At 31.9% G+C, this 21,766-nt stretch overlaps 3 protein-coding genes across 7 annotated transcripts; 1 reads left to right on the top strand and 2 right to left on the bottom strand.

Annotated features, from left to right (window-relative positions):
- Positions 1 to 1,162: 1,162 nt before the first annotated feature.
- Positions 1,163 to 5,066, bottom strand: LOC113847011 (65-kDa microtubule-associated protein 1). Of its 3 annotated transcripts, none has more exons than XM_027475830.1 (10): positions 4,978 to 5,057; positions 4,235 to 4,328; positions 3,940 to 4,143; positions 3,599 to 3,850; positions 3,268 to 3,483; positions 2,853 to 3,008; positions 2,462 to 2,773; positions 2,197 to 2,284; positions 1,925 to 2,073; positions 1,163 to 1,733 (listed from the first exon to the last, which is right to left on the bottom strand). In XM_027475830.1, the coding sequence occupies exons 2-10, from the start codon at positions 4,304 to 4,306 to the stop codon at positions 1,431 to 1,433; spliced, it is 1,752 nt and encodes a 583-aa protein (XP_027331631.1). In that variant the 5' UTR covers positions 4,307 to 4,328; positions 4,978 to 5,057; the 3' UTR covers positions 1,163 to 1,430. The 3 variants fall into 3 exon arrangements, with proteins under 3 accessions (XP_027331631.1, XP_027331633.1, XP_027331632.1); XM_027475832.1 differs by having other exon boundaries at positions 1,206 to 1,733; positions 4,810 to 5,066; XM_027475831.1 differs by having other exon boundaries at positions 1,206 to 1,733; positions 4,838 to 5,048.
- A 4,697-nt stretch (positions 5,067 to 9,763) lies between these two features.
- Positions 9,764 to 13,937, top strand: LOC113846158 (phosphatidate cytidylyltransferase 1-like). Its single transcript, XM_027474114.1, has 11 exons — positions 9,764 to 9,841; positions 10,376 to 10,629; positions 10,721 to 10,872; positions 11,174 to 11,315; positions 12,068 to 12,224; positions 12,468 to 12,515; positions 12,602 to 12,688; positions 12,967 to 13,095; positions 13,200 to 13,256; positions 13,570 to 13,653; positions 13,848 to 13,937. The coding sequence occupies exons 1-11, from the start codon at positions 9,764 to 9,766 to the stop codon at positions 13,935 to 13,937; spliced, it is 1,278 nt and encodes a 425-aa protein (XP_027329915.1).
- LOC113846157 (trigger factor-like protein TIG, Chloroplastic) lies at positions 10,536 to 20,125 on the bottom strand. 3 transcript variants are annotated; one of them, XM_027474111.1, is made up of 14 exons: positions 19,780 to 20,115; positions 19,167 to 19,250; positions 18,659 to 18,787; positions 18,099 to 18,187; positions 17,716 to 17,902; positions 17,227 to 17,317; positions 16,960 to 17,114; positions 16,200 to 16,292; positions 16,015 to 16,107; positions 15,454 to 15,534; positions 15,123 to 15,272; positions 14,796 to 14,891; positions 14,379 to 14,500; positions 10,536 to 10,826 (listed from the first exon to the last, which is right to left on the bottom strand). In XM_027474111.1, exons 1-13 carry the CDS (start codon positions 20,071 to 20,073, stop codon positions 14,423 to 14,425), a joined length of 1,620 nt encoding a protein of 539 aa, XP_027329912.1. In that variant the 5' UTR covers positions 20,074 to 20,115; the 3' UTR covers positions 10,536 to 10,826; positions 14,379 to 14,422. The 3 variants fall into 3 exon arrangements, with proteins under 3 accessions (XP_027329912.1, XP_027329913.1, XP_027329911.1); XM_027474112.1 differs by lacking the exon at positions 10,536 to 10,826 and adding an exon at positions 12,078 to 12,213; XM_027474110.1 differs by lacking the exon at positions 10,536 to 10,826 and having other exon boundaries at positions 14,251 to 14,500; positions 19,780 to 20,125.
- Positions 20,126 to 21,766: the final 1,641 nt, after the last annotated feature.

Here is a 21,766-nt window from a genome sequence, read left to right as displayed (position 1 = left end):
AGATAAAAAAACTTTATGTTAATATAAAAGTAGATTATAACATAAATAATGTGACATTTGGTTAATAATACGCATGCCTGAAATAACTTAAACAAGTTATTTGACAACGTTAGTCCTGTAATTTAATACTTATTGGTTTTGGCATTAAAAGATTAATTTTTATTGTTTCCAATAAAAAATACGCATTAATATAAAGTTCTAACTGAAATTAATTTCAACATACATTTTAATTAACTTTAACTATTTCAAATTGATTATATTTAACCTTAAAATAAATAACCCTAAATATTTATGAAATAATCTTGTTATACACTGCAGTTCGAAAGACAATATTTTTCTTTTTAATTTAAAACTCCTTTTTTCCTTCTTTTCCATTGGGGTAGAATTGAATTACGAGGATGGTGTGATATAATTTTAAACATGGTTGGTTGCAATGTCATCATTGCTCTCAGAATAGGCCAGACCATCTTCTCTATCGCTTCCCTTCTCTTGATGTGCTTGGACATCCATCTCTACAACTACATTTTTCATGTGACTGGACCAAATCAAAAAGATTATAATTCACATTTACCCCTAATTCTGAATTTTCCGTGACCATGTTAGCCTTCCTCACATGCTTAACTTAGGATCTGTATTCCTCTCTCCTTGTTTTCTTGAAGTTGATGACTTTATCAGTTTTATTTTGTTCTATAAATTTATTATATGTTCCATAAACTTATGCAGATGAGAGCTGGCCTATAAGGATGCTTTGTATATGCCCTGATATACACTAATGCACAAACTAAAATATACCCAAATGGATGAACTGGAGTACCAACATTTTGGAAGGCTTTTGTATAATAAGGTAACTTGGAACCTGATAATTATGCCCATCTGTGCCAAAGCAAGGCGGTTTGCTGGATGCCAAAAGACAGCTTGCTGATCCTCTATACAGGGGTAAAACACCGGTTGATATTAAAAAGCAAGGAGGTTAGAGATGGTAAAGATTAGGAAAATATTATAATTTTAAATTGACGTGTTATAATTTCACCTAATCCCTGCAATTTTCACGACAAATATTAGTTCCTACCATTCAGCATTATTCTTCATGAAATACCAATTGCCCAGGGACAGACTGAGAAAGGAGAAAATAGAGATTCGGAAGTAGGTGTTAGACCACATAAAGAAGGTAGTGAAACAAACCAATGAATAGGAGCAAGGGTTTGGAAAAAGGCATGACTACCACCGTGTACATTTTCATATTAAAAGGCTTCAATGGATAAGCCAACATGTATGGAGAAAACCTCCGAATGGCAAATTTAACATGCACAGCGCAGAACAGTTCCTCTCTAATTACTTGTCACTCACATATTATATTCCTACAGCAGTAACTAGTAATATGACAATGCTACAAAGACGAAATTATATGGATGAAAATAATGTTCTTGTTATTAGGGTGATGCCGGGATGGGTTCAGTGCCAGAAACATGGGAAGCAGCATCTTCTTTTGATATGGCCACGTAGTTCACGGGAGCAACTGGTCTTATATTATCCCTTTTTCCATCTTTTGATATGGACCTGCTTCCATTTTGATGAGCATTGAGAGATAGCCGTCGGTTAGGAGTACCATTGGCTCCTCCATTAGCTCGAGGACCTCCTACCTTATTGGAACTAGCTGGCCTAGCAGGGCTGGGTCTTGAACCATAGATGACTTCTTGTTCTGTGTTTCGTTGCTCATGGTGCTTCTTCTGATCCTAAAGATTGCAAAATCCATGAGTTATGACCTCTCACCACAAACAGTACGTAACAAACATAATAGTGAACAGAAATAGGCCACGCTGATAGTTTTATTTTTCTGCAGATTTATTTTCTTATTATCAGCAAGTGCTCAAATCAATATGACAATGAGTCATCCTATCCTAATCATCTTATCTGTGAAACTTACCCTCATCCTCCGTTTTTCCTCTTCCCGTTCATGTCTGAGCATGGCATATTCATCTAACATGGCAAGAAGAGGAACACCATCATATGCAAATGACATGCCATGATCTTCTTCCCATGCACGGGTTTTAGCAACCAATGTATCGACCAAAGCTGCATTTTCACCAAAAGAAACAAATTGTTTATTCCAATATCGATGCATCATTTCGTTTTGCCTACACTGACAACAGATTGAATTACAGTCTGACGGTGGTTGTAATCTCATTCAATAAATACCTGGAATTTTGTTGACCAATATCCGAGCTTTCTCCGCCCGCTTGAGGTTTAAGTGTGCACCTCTGCTTGCATTATATCTGTTTTCATCCTGTTTTACAAAGACAAATGCAGATTGACTCTGGTTAAAGAATTCACTACTTCTGTTAACAATGATAGTAAGTGCTCTACCCAGAATAGTACAACTTTGCCTCTCACCAGAGCTGGGCACAACCAACCACTCAGATACAGAATGAAAAAAGAAAAGCAGAATGGAGATTATAAGTACCCGATTATAGTCTTCAAGCCAACTCTCTTCTTCACATGCTGACATCCATTTCTCAACCTTGTCCAATATATCTTTTCGGCTTAAAGCTTCTTCTTTTGCTTTTGCTATCTGATTGTCCATGTCAGCCAGCAATTCAGCTGGTTCAATGTTTCCTGAATCAATCAATGTCATGATCTTCTCTCGGGCAGCATCCGGATCTATTTCTATATGAGCACGGGCAAATATATCTTCAAGTTCTGCTTGCTTCTTGAAAGCAATTTCCTTCATCCTGCTGGCTTTCAGCTGATCAAGTCTCTCAACTTCCACTTCAGCCTACGTTAAGGGGGGAAGGGAAATCAGTTAACATCATTTTTGGAGCCCAAATCTGTAAACTTCAGAAGGTCTGTAGTACCTGCTCAATTAAATCCAGAGCAAGGGCACCAGGAACAGTGACTTCATCAACAGAAGCTGACATATTACAGGTAACATGGTCAAAAAGTCTCCTTTCCTCTGGATGGGTATCCATTAGATTCCACAGATCAATTAACTGAGAAGCTAATTCTTGGAGCTGCATGGGGTATCCAGGTCAACGTAAAAATGGTATTAAATTAAAAATGCCAAGCAGAAAAGAAAGCACCACATTTGTAGGTAGAGCACTTCTGAGGTGCCATTGTCAAAACTGATGCTGATTTCTTGAAAACATATATGAATTTAGCAAGGAAAAAAACCACAGGATACCAAAATTACAACATTTGGGTGCATTGACAGTTAAGAGATATTGTATAAATAAAAATTAAGGAAATAAAACAGTGTTCTAAATGCTTTACCTTGTGCAGCCTATGCTTTTTATCTTCTTTCAGCGTTAAGACTGTCTTAGCCAGCCTAGCTAGGGTGTCGTTACTTATGCTTTTGGATTGAACACCAGTAGAATCATTTAGGCTTGGATGAACCTCAGTTACAGTACTGAAGAAGTCCATACCAAGGACAGCGCATAGATCATGCACAGTACTCACAAATTCAAGAACCTTGTGCAACCTCTCACTCTGCCAAACAAAGAAATGAAACAAAACTCTCAATAAGCTGTTTACTGGATGAATCAAATAGAGTTTTCAAAGTTCTGATTAACTGATACATTACTGAGCACTACAACAGAATTACCTTTTCTTTTTGAAGTTCTTGGAGCTCGGACTGATATTCATCTAACCTCTTCAGGGATAGATCAGACTCATCAACTGCAGGTGAAACATCATTAAGGTTCAAGTTCCCGGCTATCTCTCCACATATTTGTTGGATCTGTGACTGCACATCTGAGAACTCCTTAATTCTTTCTTCCTTTTGTTGCCATAATTGGTCCAGTACTGGTGCTATGGCTGCGAGCTGTTCCTTGATAGTTCCAGATGTGTTCTCAGGCTGTGAAAGAATAAAAGATATGCAAAGGAAATTAGTTTGCCACATTACTCTCTAAATGCATCATGAGACATAGTTAAGTAGCTACTAACAATTCCAGCAAAGCTCTTTTCTCCAAGAGCTGATAGAAGACCAGAAAGCTCCAGCTTAGCATCAGACAAGGCTTGAAGTAGCTGTGCCCTTGACTTTGCAGCCTGCTCAACCTTTCTCTTGTACACATCCAAGCACTCCTGCTCTAACTGAAGAAGCATCTTGTCTCGTTGCTCATCGCTCTCACCAACCTCATCCCATATTTCCTACAGCAAATAAAGATAATATAATCTTAGTACTCTGTAGACCATGGGCATCTTAAGCGACACAAACGAATAGCCAAATGAAGTTCATTACCTGCAGCTTCTTTAACAAGGAACCACAGGTGTTTTCTCCAAGAAGAGGATTTTGATCTTCTGTCACCGCCATTGGAGTTCCTGCGCAACCTAGCCTGCACCCCAAAAAATAGAAATCACATATGAAAGTCCGTTCTTCTTCCACCAAACATAGAGAAACATCTATTCCGTAAAGATGAAAAACAATATTGGCAGAATTTTCATATAACAGCCACATATAAACAAAGCCAAAACCAATAAAGAATATATATATATATATATATATATATATATATATATATATAAACATGAGTACATCAGCCATAAGACAATGCAGATGCAATTAAACCATAATAAGGATCTTGGAAATGATAAGCCCAAAAAGTTTCATAATAATAATAATAATTCTGAATCACTGTTTGGTTTTGATAAAGTAAAAAAAAAAAAAAAAAAACTTGTTGAATTGCATCTGAAAAGCAAATCTCCAAACAAATCAAGCTCCATTCAGCACGATATGAGCACAATCCAATGCGCGGTAAGCCAATTAAACTAACAACAAAGAGGATCACAACTAACAACAGAAGAAAATGAATTTACCAAACCGAAAGCTAAATTAACCACTGACAAGAAACAAGAACACGGTGCAATCCAAAGTAAGAAAGAAAGCAATGACTGCAGAGCATAGGGCAAGTTGAGAGAGCAACGAGGAAGAAGCAGATCTCGGAGAATGCGGAGACGAAGAAGATCTCAAGAGAAAATGCTTACTGTTTGAAGGGAAGCTTAGGGTTCAGATCTGAAACAGAGTGTGTGTGAGTGAGTGTGTTGTGTGTGCATATAATAATGCTCATAAGATTAGATGAGATTAGAAAGAAGGTGCAAAAGACACAGTGCTGTGTAGGGAAACAAAATTGGACCCACCAACACTATTCTCTCCTTGTCTCCCAATTCAATTCATTTCTTGCCCCTCAGTCTTACCCCTTATTTACGGATATGACACTGTGTGTGTTCTGTGTTCTTTTCTATCTACCTCACACGCAAATTACTTTTTTCTCCCTATTCATGTGAAGTTTGACCCTGTGTTTGTCTTAACACGACTTTCATAAATACTAATTTTTTATTATTAAATAAATATATAATATCATATAATAATCTAAATTTAAACTTATTTTCTACTAAGTGTGTTAATATGAACACTATCCCGCTCCACCAGTCAAAAATTTTGGTTGTTTGTATTGAAAATTCAAACCCAGGCATTTATTAGTCCAAAACTTTCAACTTAAATCAAACATTTATATGTACTCCAGAGGCCATAATATATTTTCATTACAACTATTTACTGCAGTAGTAGCTATGATATTACAACTATTACTAATACTTGTGATTGGTGAGACTTAAATGCATCAATCTTGTATTAACATACATGACAAGCTTTAAGGGTGTGTTTAAATAGGAATCAATAAAAAGGATAGATAATTATTAGTTATTACCATAATTGTTAACTTAATTATTATCCTTTAGCAACACTTTACATCATATTAATAACTTATTATGTTCTTGTTACCAAAATCTAACTGTATTAAATTAGACAAAATATTATTTCTCTTCATTCATTTAAATATTTTTGTTTTTAACAATAATGATACCAGCAATGCATATATATATAGATATATATTGTGTTGCTAATATTCTTGGTAATAATATTTTAAGTTAATTTTAATTGTGTGAAAGGATAAACACATGGAATTGAATAAAATAAAGGCCAAAAATGTGATAATGCTAAAGGGCAGGGGCAATTGCAAGTAACAAATGAGGAATGGTTTCCTATTTTTCTAAAAATTTGTCAATAATTATATAACCGGAAAAAATAATAAGAAAAAAGCAAAGGATAGGAAAACCCAGACATGGGCAAAGGCAAAGGTCGCGGTCAGGGGTTGGGTGTCATCACGAATCCAACACGTCTCTGTCCAAATGAGTAATGACAGCATCAGTGGGAAGCCACCTATATTTCTGTTCAGTGTATAATAATCCTTTGCAACGTGACAACAACAGGTTTTCGTTTATCCCTTTCCTTGGGCCATAACTTAGCTTCTCATTCTACGTAAGCATCCCATATTAGAATTATTATTATGTGATTATGGAAGGCATACCCCATCCTACATCATTGTTGCATTTGGAATGACCTAGGTTTCAGGCTTTTTTATAGAGAAATATATGTATCATTGCAGCATTAGAACAATTTTTGCGGTGCCATGTAGTGTGTATAATATATATATGCCCCCCAAAACTTTACTCTGTGTAAAATTCAGTGTAATAAAATTGAATTAATCATTTATTTGGTTAATTAAACATTAATCGGCATATCTAGCCAAATTGATTCAAAAGCCTGTTTCTTTTTCCCCGTGACAAACTTTCCCACACGCTTTGATTTAAGGAATTTCTTAATTTTGCGTCTTTCTCTTGACAAACATTATTAGAGTGTGTCACATCTTGCTCTATTGGTTTGGAACATTGACCTACAACCATCATAATTTGAAACAAATATTTGTGGGACCGACATGTTAAATAGTGATAAATCAATAAATTGTAAAATGATCAAACTATCTAAATTAAATAGTAGAAAATAAAAATATAAAGTAATGGTTCATTTGAGCTTTCATAATAGTTAAGACATCCCACTTAAATAATATCAATCATTTTAATTTTGGTTTATTTTGTGTACCTCTTAAGACAAAATTAAAGAACAAAGTATAGCTTTCAGTTTTCATTTCATACATAAAATCGGAAAACAACATCTTTAAATCTTCTTAAAAATAATTGCTTTTATATTAATAGCAATATCCTGTTTAGATGGGGCAATTACGAATTTAAGAGGATTATCAGTTACATAAACTAACTAATGTATACGTATCAAATTTATAAATTGTGAGCTTAGTTAGAAACGTTCGTTGACAATTTGCTATCTCTTTTATCATCCAACCCTCAAATGTATGCTGAGTTGATTAGACTAAGAACTAAAAAGATATGAAAGTTGTCACCCTTTAAGGTCTCACGGGGATCCTTCCATAAATAAGTGTTTGTTTTCTTTTTCTTCTTCTTTATTTGGTAATGATACAAATAATTTTCCTTTTATATATTTTTATAAAAATATATAATTATTATTTTTTTCTCCTTTTTAGAGCATGATATGCCGTTTCATTTTTCTGAGTTTACGGTTAAGATAAGTTTAGGGTTTAGAATAAGCACATGTTTTTACTTGGCTTGAGCAATAAGCATCTTTAATTTTAAAATTAAAAATAGTAAATATTTTCTTCAAGAGTAATAGATTAAAAAATATAAACAATATTTTTGGAATGGTAATCACACTCATACTAAGATTTTTAAGCACTTATCGTATACTAATATTTAATAATTTTCTGGAAAAAAACTATAAAAATGACATAAAATCCATTCAGCAATTATTTCAGTTAGAAGTTGTATAATTATAATTATAGAGATACCATAAAAAAATTTCATTTATCTACTCCTTTTTTATCTATTATTTAAAATCATTGTAAATAAATCAATAAAATATAATTTAGCTCCTCAATTTAATTAAAATTATTTATAATTTTATTATGTAATATTTATCTCTTTTAGTCATTACTTAAATACTACACATACATTTTTATTTTTTACTAAATACAATTAAAAAATATGTACTATATTGTACATGATAAAAAAATTATATATAATAATTTTTTATAAAAAAATATAATATTTAATACTATCAATACATTAAATTTTATACATTTTATTTTAAATTAAAAAAATATTTATAATGATATAACTTGATAAATATTTGTACAATCATTGCTGAAAGCACAGTGATTTTAGATTATGTCCTGCCCTCAAATGGATAAAGATGCCAATGAAGAGTTGGGCCATGGCACATGTGGCCTAGGCAGGGAATATAATACCTCTGAATTTGTATAGTTGCTTTGACCAACCGAAAGCACAATTTCTTCTAATATTATATCAATTATTCTCACATGCTTTTGTATTATTATATCAATTATTCTCAATCATAGTTCAAATTGACTATCTTAGCTAAAATAAACAGCGATTTGTTATGGAATGATCTCTAATATGATTGTACTTTATAGGCACAAAATTTTTTATGCCCTCCTCTCGTGTTATACCTATTTTCTTATCCCTCACATGATATCTATCCTTTTCCTTTCTGATTAAATATTGTCATCGTGGACCCAGATTTTGGGTTTCCCACTTGTGCCATTGTTGTTCAATGGAATGGAATTAATGTCCATTATAATTTAATTTGAAGAGACTATAAAACTTTTGGTGAGCTAGGCCTGCTTTATTTTAGTGATCATTTTCTAATTTTACGTTGATGATGCAATACATTGTGATATCTATGCATTTTAGAAGAGGGTCATTTCGTAAAATTCTGAAGCTAGGTTAAAAAATAGAGATTTTGATGTATCTGCACAATTTTGTTTTGGGGCAAATCTGGATACTCAAATTTTTGGTGAGATTTCTATCAGTATCATTCATAAATAAAATAATTGAAAATAAAATTAAATATTTCATTAAAAATTAAGTTAGAAAATTATTTTTCATATTTTCAGAAAAAAAACACATTTTAATCTAAATTATTAAAATTTCTATTGCACGGTATTAGCATGACTGTGAAGATTGTGGAAGAATTTATATAAAACTTATATTAAAATGAATTATTTTATCTTATTTTTATAAATTTTATAATTAAATTTATTACATAAATTATTATATAATAACAAATTTTAAATAAATATTTAATGAATCTATTTTTTTGTTTTGATTTAATTAATATGTTTATCAAAACATGCCCATGAGAACTGCATGAGAGATATTTGGATAAACATGCTTAATCACTTGCCAGTACATGTTTATAGGGGTTGCTGAGAAGGAGAGATTATTATTAAACTATTTTGCAACATTAGATTGTGTAAGACAATTACAGCATTAATACTTTTGAAAACAAATCTAGGACTAATTAGTTATTAATTATTTTTTATACATATTTTGTTATCTTTTGTATGTTTATATGTTTTATGATATTGGCAATAGACTTATAAAGTTTTATATTTATTCAGAGGATGCGTCATCAAATACAAAGTAACTTAGTGGTCAATAAAGAGCATTACGTATCTCTCGTGGTTTGTTCTCTCTCCTGTTTCTTGTCATGGTAGTGGTATGTTTTCTGTTATTCTAATTTCCTGAAACATAGCAAAGCCACATCAAAGACATCATCAATTTCTCCCAATTGATTCTTTTGTCATTTTCAACCTTTTCATAAACGACTTTCTCCGAGTATGTACTCTTTCAATTTTCACCTGCTTCGCCATTATCCATTATTTTTCCTTTTATGTTAATGTCTGCCATTTCGTTGTTAGAGTGATCATTCCATTTCTATTTTGATACATTTATAAATTTTTGGCATCTGATATCTCAGGGGAGGTCTTAGTCCATGCATGAATATCACTCCAAAAATATTTGAACTATCATTTCAACAATGAGAGATATACATACGGATCATAACTGTAATTCACCAAGAACGCCAAATGTTCGGCTAAGAAGACGCTCAAATGAGGTTGGTGTAGTCTATTAACATGTATCTTTGTGATTAGGGATGTATATTTTTTCGTAATACCAACTTTTAGTGTTAAGTTATGCTACTGCAAGACCTGTTATGGAGATTCTGTCAATTTGGAAAACATTTGATTCCGTCAATGTGCACAAAATTATGATTCTCTTCTATGCATTTTATTTTATATGTGTAATTCAGCTTTAAATGGTTTATTTTTGTTAATCATTTATTGAGGAATGAAGTATGGTTATTAGGATTGGAGGGGAAAATATTGTGCTGAATATGGGAAAGGAAGCTATATATGTTTCCAAAGCATCCTTATTATTATTGGAACACTGGTTTGGCGTTTAAATTATAAATTTTGTTCCTCTAAGATACCTCTGCATGTAGTAGAAGAAATCATTATTGAATATAGACTTCCCTTTAACACATGTGTAAGTTATTAATCAAATGCTGTAGTAAAGGAAAATAAAACATAGAAGAAAAAGAAATTTCATTTTGGAGAATTTGAAACTGATGCTTGCATTTTTGTGTCAGATTCCTCCTGAGATAAGCAAATCAAATGGAAACTATTTACTTGTGGATGATAAATGTAAATACAGATCAATGTGGATCCGTGCATACTCCTCTCTGTGGATGCTAGCAAGTGTCTCACTGATCATATACTTGGGTCATCTTTACATTTGGGCTATGGTTGTTGTTATCCAAATATTTATGGCCAGTGAGCTCTTCAATCTACTGAAAAGAGCTACTCAACATAAACGTCTCCCTAAGTTTAAGCGATTGAACTGGTAGGCATCTATGCTACTGTAATTTTAAATGATCATGTACATATGAGAAAAAAAAATTTCACGAAGATAAGATTCTGAATACAATGTCCAGGCATTTTTTCTTCACAGCAATGCTATTCGTTTATGGCCGCATTCTCAGACAACAACTTGTGAATACAGTGACCTCAGATAAATTCTTCTATAGACTTGTGAGCAACCTGATCAAGTATCAGATGGTTATATGTTACTTTTTATACATTGCAGGTTAGTACTTCCAATTGTTTCACTCATAGGAATGTTAATGTATGATAATCCCATCCCAATATTGTCAACCAAGATTTGGTAAGGAAGGAAAAATAAATAATTAATGTATATTCATTGAAGATTCCTATATGTTCTGTCTTTCTTGGCACATTCCTAAGAAGTCTGAGTCAATCCTGTAACTAACTAAATTTTGGTATCAAATATTATGTTATTCTAGTCTTCTGCTGGTTAAAGTGTCTGTTGCCTTTTAATTTAAAAAATTCATTCATTCCTGAATAAGTCTTTTCATCTGTGATTTCAGGCTTTGTATGGTTTATCCTTTCATTAAGGAAGAGATACTACAAATATCAGTTTGGCCAGTATGCATGGACACATATGATACTTATTGTTGTGTTTACTCAGTCTGCATTTACTGTAGCCAATATATTTGAAGGGATTTTCTGGTAACATGATTTCTGCGAAATTACTTAATGATGAAATCTATATTTTCTAATTCCTTCTTTTAGTTTATTCTTTCGTATTTTATGTGATTTTAGTTTACTCAAACATCTTTCCTTGTAATGATTAATTGATCTAGCTTCATTTATATTTGATCAGAAAATTGTTGAACATAGTTAGTTTCTTTTTTCTGTTAGCTTTCTCTAATGCTTTATTTGTTCCAACTTTTGTCTGGTTTCGGAAATTTTATATTTTTGTATGCATTAAATAATTGAAAATATCTTCTACTTTTTGTTTGTTGACTTTGGTATTGTTCTCAGCTTAATTGAGAAGACAGAAAAGTTAGGGGGGTATCATATATAATAATATAAATTTTAGCTGTCTTCGAATTAACTATGCGGTTGCTCAAGGATTAAAGATGTTTCGATTGAATATTGTGATTTGATGGTCTTATAGTAAAATTTCTCATTATGAAGAAGAAAGATAGAAAAAAAAAAAATAAATAAATAAAAAAAATAACAGGACTCTTTACACTCAGTGGTCATATAAGTATCATTATAGTTTTTAATTCTCAAAAGAGTTACAATTTCCTGCAACAGCATCACCTATGATCTTTTTCTCATTCAATGGAAATCCTGGAGATATTCTATTACTAGTAACTGCTTTGCTATTGCTAACCCTTATGTTTTTTCATGCTTTAAATTATCTTATTTTATTGTTATTATTACAATCTAATGTGTTAAAATTATTATGAAAGGTTTCTTTTCCCTGCATCCCTTATTGCTATGAATGATGTTGCTGCATATGTCTTCGGTTTCTTTTTTGGGAGAACACCTCTGATCAAGCTTTCCCCAAAGAAAACATGGGAAGGATTCATCGGAGCATCCGTTGCCACTATGATTGCTGCATTTACGGTAAGCATCAGTTTTTTATGGAACCATAACAATTACCCTCCATTAGGAGAGATGCTAAACAAGTAACATTTCACAAAATTTTCAAAATTCACACCTTGTTTATTTTGTTATAATTTTCCATCTGATGGAACCAGCCCTACTAGATCATATTTGTGTACCTCACAATCTTCAATTTATAGATGATTTAATGATTATTTTTCTTTATTTTTGCTTTACACGATGATTTCACCTTTACTTATGCAGTTTGCAAACTTCTTGGGTCACTTCCAGTGGCTAACATGTCCAAGGAAGGTAACAATCCATGTTAGGTGTAGTCATCTAAAAGGAGAAATATGTGTCCTGTTCCTAACGATGATCATTTTGTGAAATAAATTCAGGATTTATCAACTGGTTGGCTTCAGTGTGACCCTGACCCAATATTTAAGCCAGAGTTCATTCCATTGCCAGGATTTATTTCTCATTGGGTAAGTGAGAATTCTTTAGATTCACCAGTTGAAGGTAATATTTTTAAAACTCGTTATCAAATACACTGCATCACTTAGGTTTGTTTCATCAAGAAAAAGAAGGCTTCAAGAATGAAAAGTTATGCAGTATTTATCCCCGCTTGTTTATGCTCACAAAACAAAATCTAATGAAAAGCCCCGGGTGATACTTTGTTAATCGTGCTGATACGATTAGCACTCATATGATTCAATATTTCCCATAATCTTACGAAGTTATTTCATTTTACAACATCTTGTAGCTTACTTGGAAAGAGATTGCAGTTTTGCCAGTGCAGTGGCATGCCTTGTGGATGGGATTATTTGCGTCCATCATAGCACCATTTGGAGGTTTTTTCGCTAGTGGATTCAAAAGAGCTTTTAAAATCAAGGTCTGCTCTTGCTCTTTTGTAGTAGGTTACTTCGCAACCATCAGTTTTTCTCTATTCACTTTAAAACTCCCAAACACAACATTGATGGCTTTCATTGAATGCAGGACTTTGGGGACAGCATACCTGGACATGGCGGATTTACTGACAGAATGGATTGCCAGGTTTTTATGACATGCAATAAATTAAAGCACACAAATATCTCCTCTTATGACATGCAATAAATTAATAATTTTGTTAACTTAGCCTTTTGCTGAGTTAAAATAATTAATAATAGTAAAATTTTATTAAAATAGAAACATTTATTATAGTCTTATATCTTCAATACATTGTAATGAATGCTTCTATTTTTAATAAAATATTACTATTATTAGTTGCTTAAACTCATTCTTAAAAATTAAGATTAACAAAACTGATAAATTACCTAGAGAAATATCTTACAATTGTTTTTTATACTGTGTTATGCATCCTTTTCAGATGGTAATGGCTGTTTTTGTCTATATTTACCACCAGTCATTTGTTGTGACCCAAGATTATTCAGTTGAGATGTTTTTGGACCAGGTGAGATTTTAGTTTTAGCAATTTATTGGTAAATTTATAATCATGTGAAAAAATAGAGGATTCTGTTTTCTTTCAGTCCAATGTTGCATAGGTGTGGGTTAAACATGATACCTTTTACTATGGCCATTACCCATAGAGCAAACGCTCAAATATTTGCTGCAAAATAATTTGCAATTTTTTAATTTATGGTGTAGATAATGAGGAACCTTGGTTCAGAGGAGCAGCTATCTCTCTACACAAAACTCGGGCAGATATTACAAGAAAGGCGTTTTATTCAGACATGATCAACTCACTATATACACTTTATAAAGCATGCTTCAACTGGGGTTATATTTATAGATGATTACCCTGTTTGAACAAGTGGAGATTAGTAAAGGATTTCTTTTAGACCTCTCTTTTATAGCTGCTGAAGTATATTTAGAACACACAGTATAGCTATCCTTACATATGGCATTGCTTTTCTTTTCTTTTGGAATTGTTCTTATATTTTAGAGCTTAACATTGACATTTTGAAGACGACTTGTATATGAGAAATATGTTGCTTTTTCTTCCATTTTTTTTTTTTTTTGTGCTCCCTACTATTAATTTATCATAGAAGTCTCAATGCAAATTTGTAAATTGTAATACATAACTTTATTTATAATATTTTTTCTTCAAAATTCAATCAAGAATAGTTTATTTTCTCACAACTTACATTAGCCGAAACAAAATTCTTTCAAATGGACCTGCAATGTCATTTTCCTGATTTGTTTGGGCCAGTGCTCATCTCTCACCTAGTTATATACTGAATCTCTGCATGTTCTCTCAACCATTCAAGCACCTTAGCTCCTTCCAGTATTTCTTGAACCTTCAGGAAAGTTCAAAAATATCATATCAATTGATCTTTTATATTAGCGGAGAGAGAGAAGTTCGACCCAAAGCAAAATTTTTCCTCCTTGAAAATGCAAACTAACCTACCATTGTCTAGATATTTTTAAAAATTTAGTTAATCAACTTATTATGCAAGTAGGAAGTGCATATCCCTACATGGCCCATTCTGAAGACGGTTCAAGATATTCCTAACTTTTTATATGCATTTATGTAATGATGAAACTGCCAAAACAGAAAACAACAGCCAACAGACTCAAAAGTAAGGTGCAAACCTGTTCCTTCACCCGTTCCTCGTCATATTCTTGATTTTGAAGTTTGAATTCGGCAATGGAATTCTCAACCTCTTTGACAAGGTCCTCAGTAGAAAACTAAAAAACATATACGCACAAATCATTTGAATAAGCAAAAACATTCACCAATTACACTAGATAGTTTAATAATAAAGCAAGTGATATGCAAAGCAAATGCTATTTCTCAATCACATTGAATTGGGTGGATGCAATTCAGTTATGTCATCTTTTGACGAAGGGAAAATTTGTTGTCAGTACAATCTGAGCCAATATTTATAATGGGTACATATATTAATCAAACACACATACCTGCAGATTTTCACGCCTATATATATCACCAACTGCCAGATTCTGTTTTATCAAGTTTGTTATATTTTCCTTCTGATGCTCAAGATATTCATTGACAGCCTTTGGACTTGATAGAGATGCCAGCTGCTGCTCATTTAGTTGCATTTTTGCCTGCATCACAATTTTGCTAAAATAAGAACAGGTACAATATTGTGTCAGATACAGAGAGAGAGAGAGAGAGAGAGAGAGATTTTTTTATTTTTTATTTTTGCATTAAATCATGAATAAATGTAAAATTGCTGGAAATCAAGTTGCCGATTGGCCTGAAAATGATCCATCTTGCAATCAATACCTGTATTTCTAATAGGTTGGCCCCATAAAGCTGCCTACCTTGCTCCTCAAACAGGGATTGAGGTATATCCACTTCTACCATCTGAAAATGACGAGACACACAGATCTTCTGTGATAAACTATGCAGACACCGATATTTTCTTGCAGCAGATAATGCATTAAAAGAAATATTGATGGTAAAGGGCCAAATTTAAATGAAACTTGTTTCATAAATGTCATGTTTTCCAAGGATAGATTGTCCTCTCTCCTCTGAACTCTAGATGATTTACAAGATGCATTAAGATTAAAGAATTAACCATGTGGTCCAGAAGGAAAGGCGGATCTTATCATCCTATATCTTGTCATCACTTGTCACAAAATTACAGAAACTGAAGTCCTTCTTGATAATGGTTATATGCCTCCCCCCAAAAAATAATAATAGTTCAAGTGTATCCATGTTAGATGCACAACGTCATGCAGAATGTAAAAGAAGTATGTGTATTGAAAACGTGGCAAGGTACCTTCTAATCTAGAAAACATGACAGATTCAATCTTACACAGCTACTTAATGATGCAATATTACCTTAGAAATCTGATCTAAGATAGTATTGTCAGCTGCTTGTTCTCTAGCTGTTTGCTCCACCTCAAGGTATCTCTGTAACAACAAGTCTTTGACCTGGCAATTGATGCTGGAGAATTTTAGTTGAATTCAATTCAATATGACTCTTCAGTTTACACAACAATTGGACTTAAGAGTAAAAAGGTCACCTGTTCCACAGTGGTGCATCCCGGGAGAAGCTTATCAGCAAGAGAATCATCCAGCTCTGGTAAATCTCTGTAAAAAAGTTCTTTGCATTCAACCTGTTATGAATGAAAGAGAAATTCAGTAATTGTGATCTGTTAAAAGTTATATATGCAGCAAAGGGCATGTTTAAGCAAGCTACAAGCAAATAAAGAAATAGTAAAAATCCACCAACTATAGAAGTATAGATGAAACACAAACATGTGTACCCATGAAAATGGGTTGAGCACTACGTACCCCACAAAGAAGGTCCAGAGTTTGAATCCTATTGAGAGCAAGTAAGTTGAGTTTTGGCAGAGGGGTTAACTATCCCCTCAAGTGGAAAGTAGCAAGACTGCATTTAGACAAAATGCTTTGATGATTTACTGTGTGATTGGGAATGACTATACAAGTTGAACAAGAAAGGTAAAGCCTCATTTCTTACTTTCATCCTCTTTCTAGGAGAAAAGTGGAAAGATAAAAACTTGTCATTAAAATTTTCTGGAGCCACAATGCAAAAGAGCATATACATACTACTGTGAGAAAATGCTACTCTCTATTCTACAAACCAAAGAGGGTAATTGTATCATAAGAAGAGATGAAAAAGCACCATAAATTCTGTGAGACATATGGCCAAAAAGGATTTATGATGAACAAGTTGGTATATGACGGATCAAAAGAAGAAACTAGTATGCCAATTCATGTACCTAATACAATTAAATTTTTTATTCCACATTAGAAACTTACAGTAAACTGAGCATGAACACCACGAAGATTTTCTTGCTTCCATGTTTCAGGAAATACAAGAGGAAAGGACTTTGTTTCACCACGACAAATTCCAATTATAGAATCCAGGAAACCCGGTAATAATTTGTCACCATCTTCTGTATCAAAATTAAAACCTGCATATCTAATATAAAGTTTAGCGATAAAATGTTCATGATATATCACCAAAAATAAAAAGATTTCTATTGCTTATCAATTCTTTATCATCCTTCAAGCAAATCACCAGACCTTTACTTTCAGCAGAAGAAATATTTTTAACATTTGATTCATCTTGATCAATGGTTGTTGCTGAGATGTCAACGACAGCAACATCACCAACCTGTGAAAAGGAAAAAATTTCCTATAGCAGCCATCTAATTTTGGGTAGACTAGTTGATATTAATTAATACAAAAATTAATTATCAAGATAATAGTAAATACATACCAAACGAAACAGTATTTGTATGAGAATTATATGCAAGTATGAGAGACAGTAAAGATATAAAACTAAAATACAAAAAAAAAATCAGTAAATATCCTCCATTGTATCAGCTGAAACTGTATATAACACACATGAGAAAATCTGGATAGTTTCTTAATGCTTGCTTTATAGAACTTGAAAGTGTTATGAATTACATGATTCATGAAGGTTTCAATTAATAGCATTTTTAATAAATAATCATATTTAAAAAGATACGGTTGTATGCCAGTTGGGTGGTATTAATTAAATGCAGTCACCTGTAGCCCTCTGTTAGTAACTACTTTCAGTGAACCAATGGACTTGTACCGCCTTCTGAATTCTTGTTCAGATGCTCTGTGGGCGTCTATATCACTCTCTATCTCAACAAAAATCTTCAAATTTTTGTAGGCATTATTATCAGGAATCCATTTGATTTCTGGTGCAACATCAACAATAACATGATATCTGGAGAAGTGAAATCAGTGAGAATAATTAAAATAATCTGCCTGTAAAAGTCTGACAATATGAGCATTCTTAATGACAATCTTCCTCCTCCATGTTATGACAAAAGATAGTTCTAGTATTACAGATTCAGCAACCAAAGAGAAACATAATGAGTCTAGTAGAAAATGTATTTCAAACAGCTTAACATATAAATTACCTAAGAGACCCATTAGAAGAATATGTCTCCTCCATCTCAGAAAACTTAGTCATTATACGTACAGAGTCTTGCAAAGCCCTTCCAGTAACCTATAAAACACAATTAATCACAAGATGCTTAAGTGTAAGATTAAGAATAATATTTGATCTGAATAATCCACTTTTCTCAGCAATAACTCTGGCCAAAGGATACGGAAATTATAAAGAACTTTTTTTAATCTTTTGATCAGGATCAAGTTCTCAGATCAAAGGCCTTGTTGGTTCATAGATTTCAAATACATGCACTTTGGTAGAAATATATAATGAGGAAATGTCCATGATCAGTTTATGCTTGTGCATTGATGTGTATGAACCAACAAGCTTGTCTTTCAACAAAAAGTAGATTTAAGTAACATGATGATTGTAATTGTTAAATACAAGTTTCTCAATCAAGATCAAGGAATCATTAATGGATATAATTGCAAATAAACACAATGAACCCAAAATTGTCTGAAAGACAAACATCAAGAGAAACAGTAACAACATAAAAAATAAGAAAATCAAAACCATATTGCAACATACCGATGTCATAGCATGGGAAAGTGTCCTCCTCAATATAGATTCAATTGTAGCCTTCTGAACATTTTTACTCCCAACATAACTAACAAGAATACTTTCTGGAACTTTCTTTCCAGGGCGAAATCCAGGAACCTGTTCACTTAAAATTAAATTAAATTAGCTCATAAAAGTAACATGGTTCCTTTAGATGTTGAAACCTGGGATCCATGAGTCTCAAGCAAACTACTTTGTTATACTTGGCAATAAGTAAACTCACATATGATAGGACAGGACCAGGCCTTAAGATTGTGAAATTTGGTAACTCAAATTTTCAATGAAAGAATGCAAAGAGGTTATACTGATGGCTTCAAATTTAGAAACCAAATATCATTACTAATCATGCTCACGAAGGACAATATAAGGAGTATTTACAGACAACATTAATTTACGAGATATATTTTCCTTTAGCCTGAATATGAGGAAAACATTATATAACTATATAAAGCATAAGTTAAGTGTAGCCCAATAGCACCTTTGCATGCTTCATAAACTCTGCTATGACCCTTTTGTAACAGTCCTCACATACCAATGGTGGCACCTCCACGTGCAATCTAACCTGCAAAGAGAAAAAGATGCAAAAACACATATTCAACGATATGAATTCGGAGCCAAAAGATAAGCTTACCATCATCCTACTATAAGGGTTTCTTTTGCAATTGATTGATGATACTTTCACAAGTTTAGACCCACACACTTCTCACACACTCCCATTCAAGGCATTGAGTAAACACTCTAGTTTAAATATATTCTTTAAGGAAATGATATATATACATCAAAACCAATGGTGCACAGCAAGAAAGGAGAGGTAGAACAGCATATGTGTATTACTCTTACTGCTTAGCTAAGGGAGTGTTTGGTTTGTTTCATTTTATGATTACACCGTTAAAAGCAATGCTATATCTTTACAATTAACGTTACCCTATATAAATAGTACACCAAAAATTTAATTTTTAAAAGAAAAAAACAGCAAAAAAAAAAAAAACAAAGAACTTGGGAAAATGGGGGATGAGAAATATAAACACCACACCAATTTCAAGTGTGCAGCACAAAACTGAGAAGAGTGGATAAAAGGAACATTGACATACTCTGGAGTTGGATTCCTCTGTTTCAGTGACCTTCAATTCAGCAGGAAGACGGTCCTTTTCTTCTCCAAGTGCGACTGAAGAAGAAGAAGAAGAAGCTGCGAGTGGGAATGGAGAAGAAGTGTGTTGAAAGAGGTGAACATGATGAGGGATAAAAGATGATGAGAGATTGAAGGAAGTGAATTTGAAGGGTGCAGTGTTGGCACGAAGAAGGAGAGGGTTTGAAGTGGGGTGTGAGAAAGAAGGTTTGAAAAGGACGACCCTTGTGAAGGTTCGGGTACACAGCTCCATGGCCATCGACCAGAGCAGTTATCTGTTAGCACTAAGCAGATACAGAACTTCCTCGGATAATAGCATATTTTTGTTTTCTTAATATTTTAGTATTCAAAAACAAAATATGACCTATTAAAATAAAGATTAACTTTAATGTATTTTCAGTATAAATATTTTTTAATTTATACCAAACGTATTTGCTAATCAATTAAAATGCATCATAAATATATTTTTATATTAATTATTATAAATATTAATTATTTTATTTACACAATAATTCATAATTAATTAAAAATATAAAATTTCTTTATATTGTCAATTTTTTAAAATAAACTTTTAGAATGATATTTTAATATCTTTTAAATTTAAAATTTTAAAATTAGGTTTTCACACTTTTAAAATTAATTTGTAAATTAATATTCTCTTCGTAATTGAGTTTCTAAAATTAGGATTATACACTTCCAAAAATAAATTTTTAAAATTAAAATTTTATACTTCTTAAATTAATTTTTAAAATTGGATTTCCTTACTTTTAAAAATTAATTTTCATAATTATTAATATTTTTAAAAATAAGTTTCTAAAATTATGATTTTACACTTATCAAAATAAGTTTTCAAAATTAAAATTTTAAACTATTAATTTTCAAATTTAGGTTTTCAAACTTTTTTAAATTATTTTTTAAATATTAACCATTTTCATAAATAAGTTTCTAAAATTATAATCTTATATGAACCAAATTGATTAATGATTATTATGTTTGTTTAATTTTAGTTTTTGAATTTTTTTATTATATAATTTTAGTTTATATGTATACTTAATTTAATAATTATTGCACTTTTATTCAGTTACCATTTTTTAATTAAAAGATATTTTTTAGTCCTCTCTTTTTAGAGGAGTTTGTTATCACTGAAACTTTCCCATTGCTACTATTACATCTCTTTTCTTGTTACCTATCAACCTATTTTTTCTACTCCTCCTCTATTGTCCCAACTCTTTCATGATTAAGAGCTTTTGTTACAATAGTAACAAAATGCATGCCAACTTCGTAAGGACACATAATTTTTGGCAAGAGCATTTGCATTAATACAACCTAATCACTATTTCATTTATATTTTTTTTGAAGTCATCACGTGTAGAGAAAATAATATAATTGCTTGTTATTTTATAGAACAATTAATATATTTAGAAATTATTTATGAATAATTATTCTCTAAAGTCACACTTTAAAGAGTAGTTAACCACTTTATACTTTCAAAAGTAATAATGTATAAATTGTTATAACAATTTAAAATTTTAAAAAATTCTAATAATTTTTAACTTATAAATGCATGTAAAATAGATAGTTACTATACTTACATTAGTGTCGTGAATTTTTTTGTCTTATTTAAATTAATAAATTTAGTCTCTTTTATAATTGTAGATATTTTTCTCACACTTCTCTCTTCATTCTCTTTTTCTTTATCTTTTTGTTAACATTAAAGTCTCTTATTACTTTTTTTTTTTTCTTTTTATAAGTGTTTCATTTGTTTAGGCGTTGACTATTTAGTTAACACAATATACAAACTTAAGTATCAACAAAATAAAAATTGATTATAGTTTATGATAAAAAAAAAACTACATTTTGATTTGAGAAATTGATTAGTTTTGGTTTAAGAAAGAAAGGGAAGAAAAGAAAATAGTATGTTAATGAAAGAGTTTGACTAGGAAAAAAGGAGG

Source organism: Abrus precatorius, unplaced genomic scaffold (genome assembly GCF_003935025.1).
Source record: "Abrus precatorius isolate BTA unplaced genomic scaffold, Abrus_2018 Scaffold8, whole genome shotgun sequence".
Classification (NCBI taxonomy): domain Eukaryota; kingdom Viridiplantae; phylum Streptophyta; class Magnoliopsida; order Fabales; family Fabaceae; genus Abrus; species Abrus precatorius.
The sequence above is the reverse complement of the archived record's forward strand: the minus strand, read 5'-3'. Positions and strand labels throughout refer to the sequence as shown.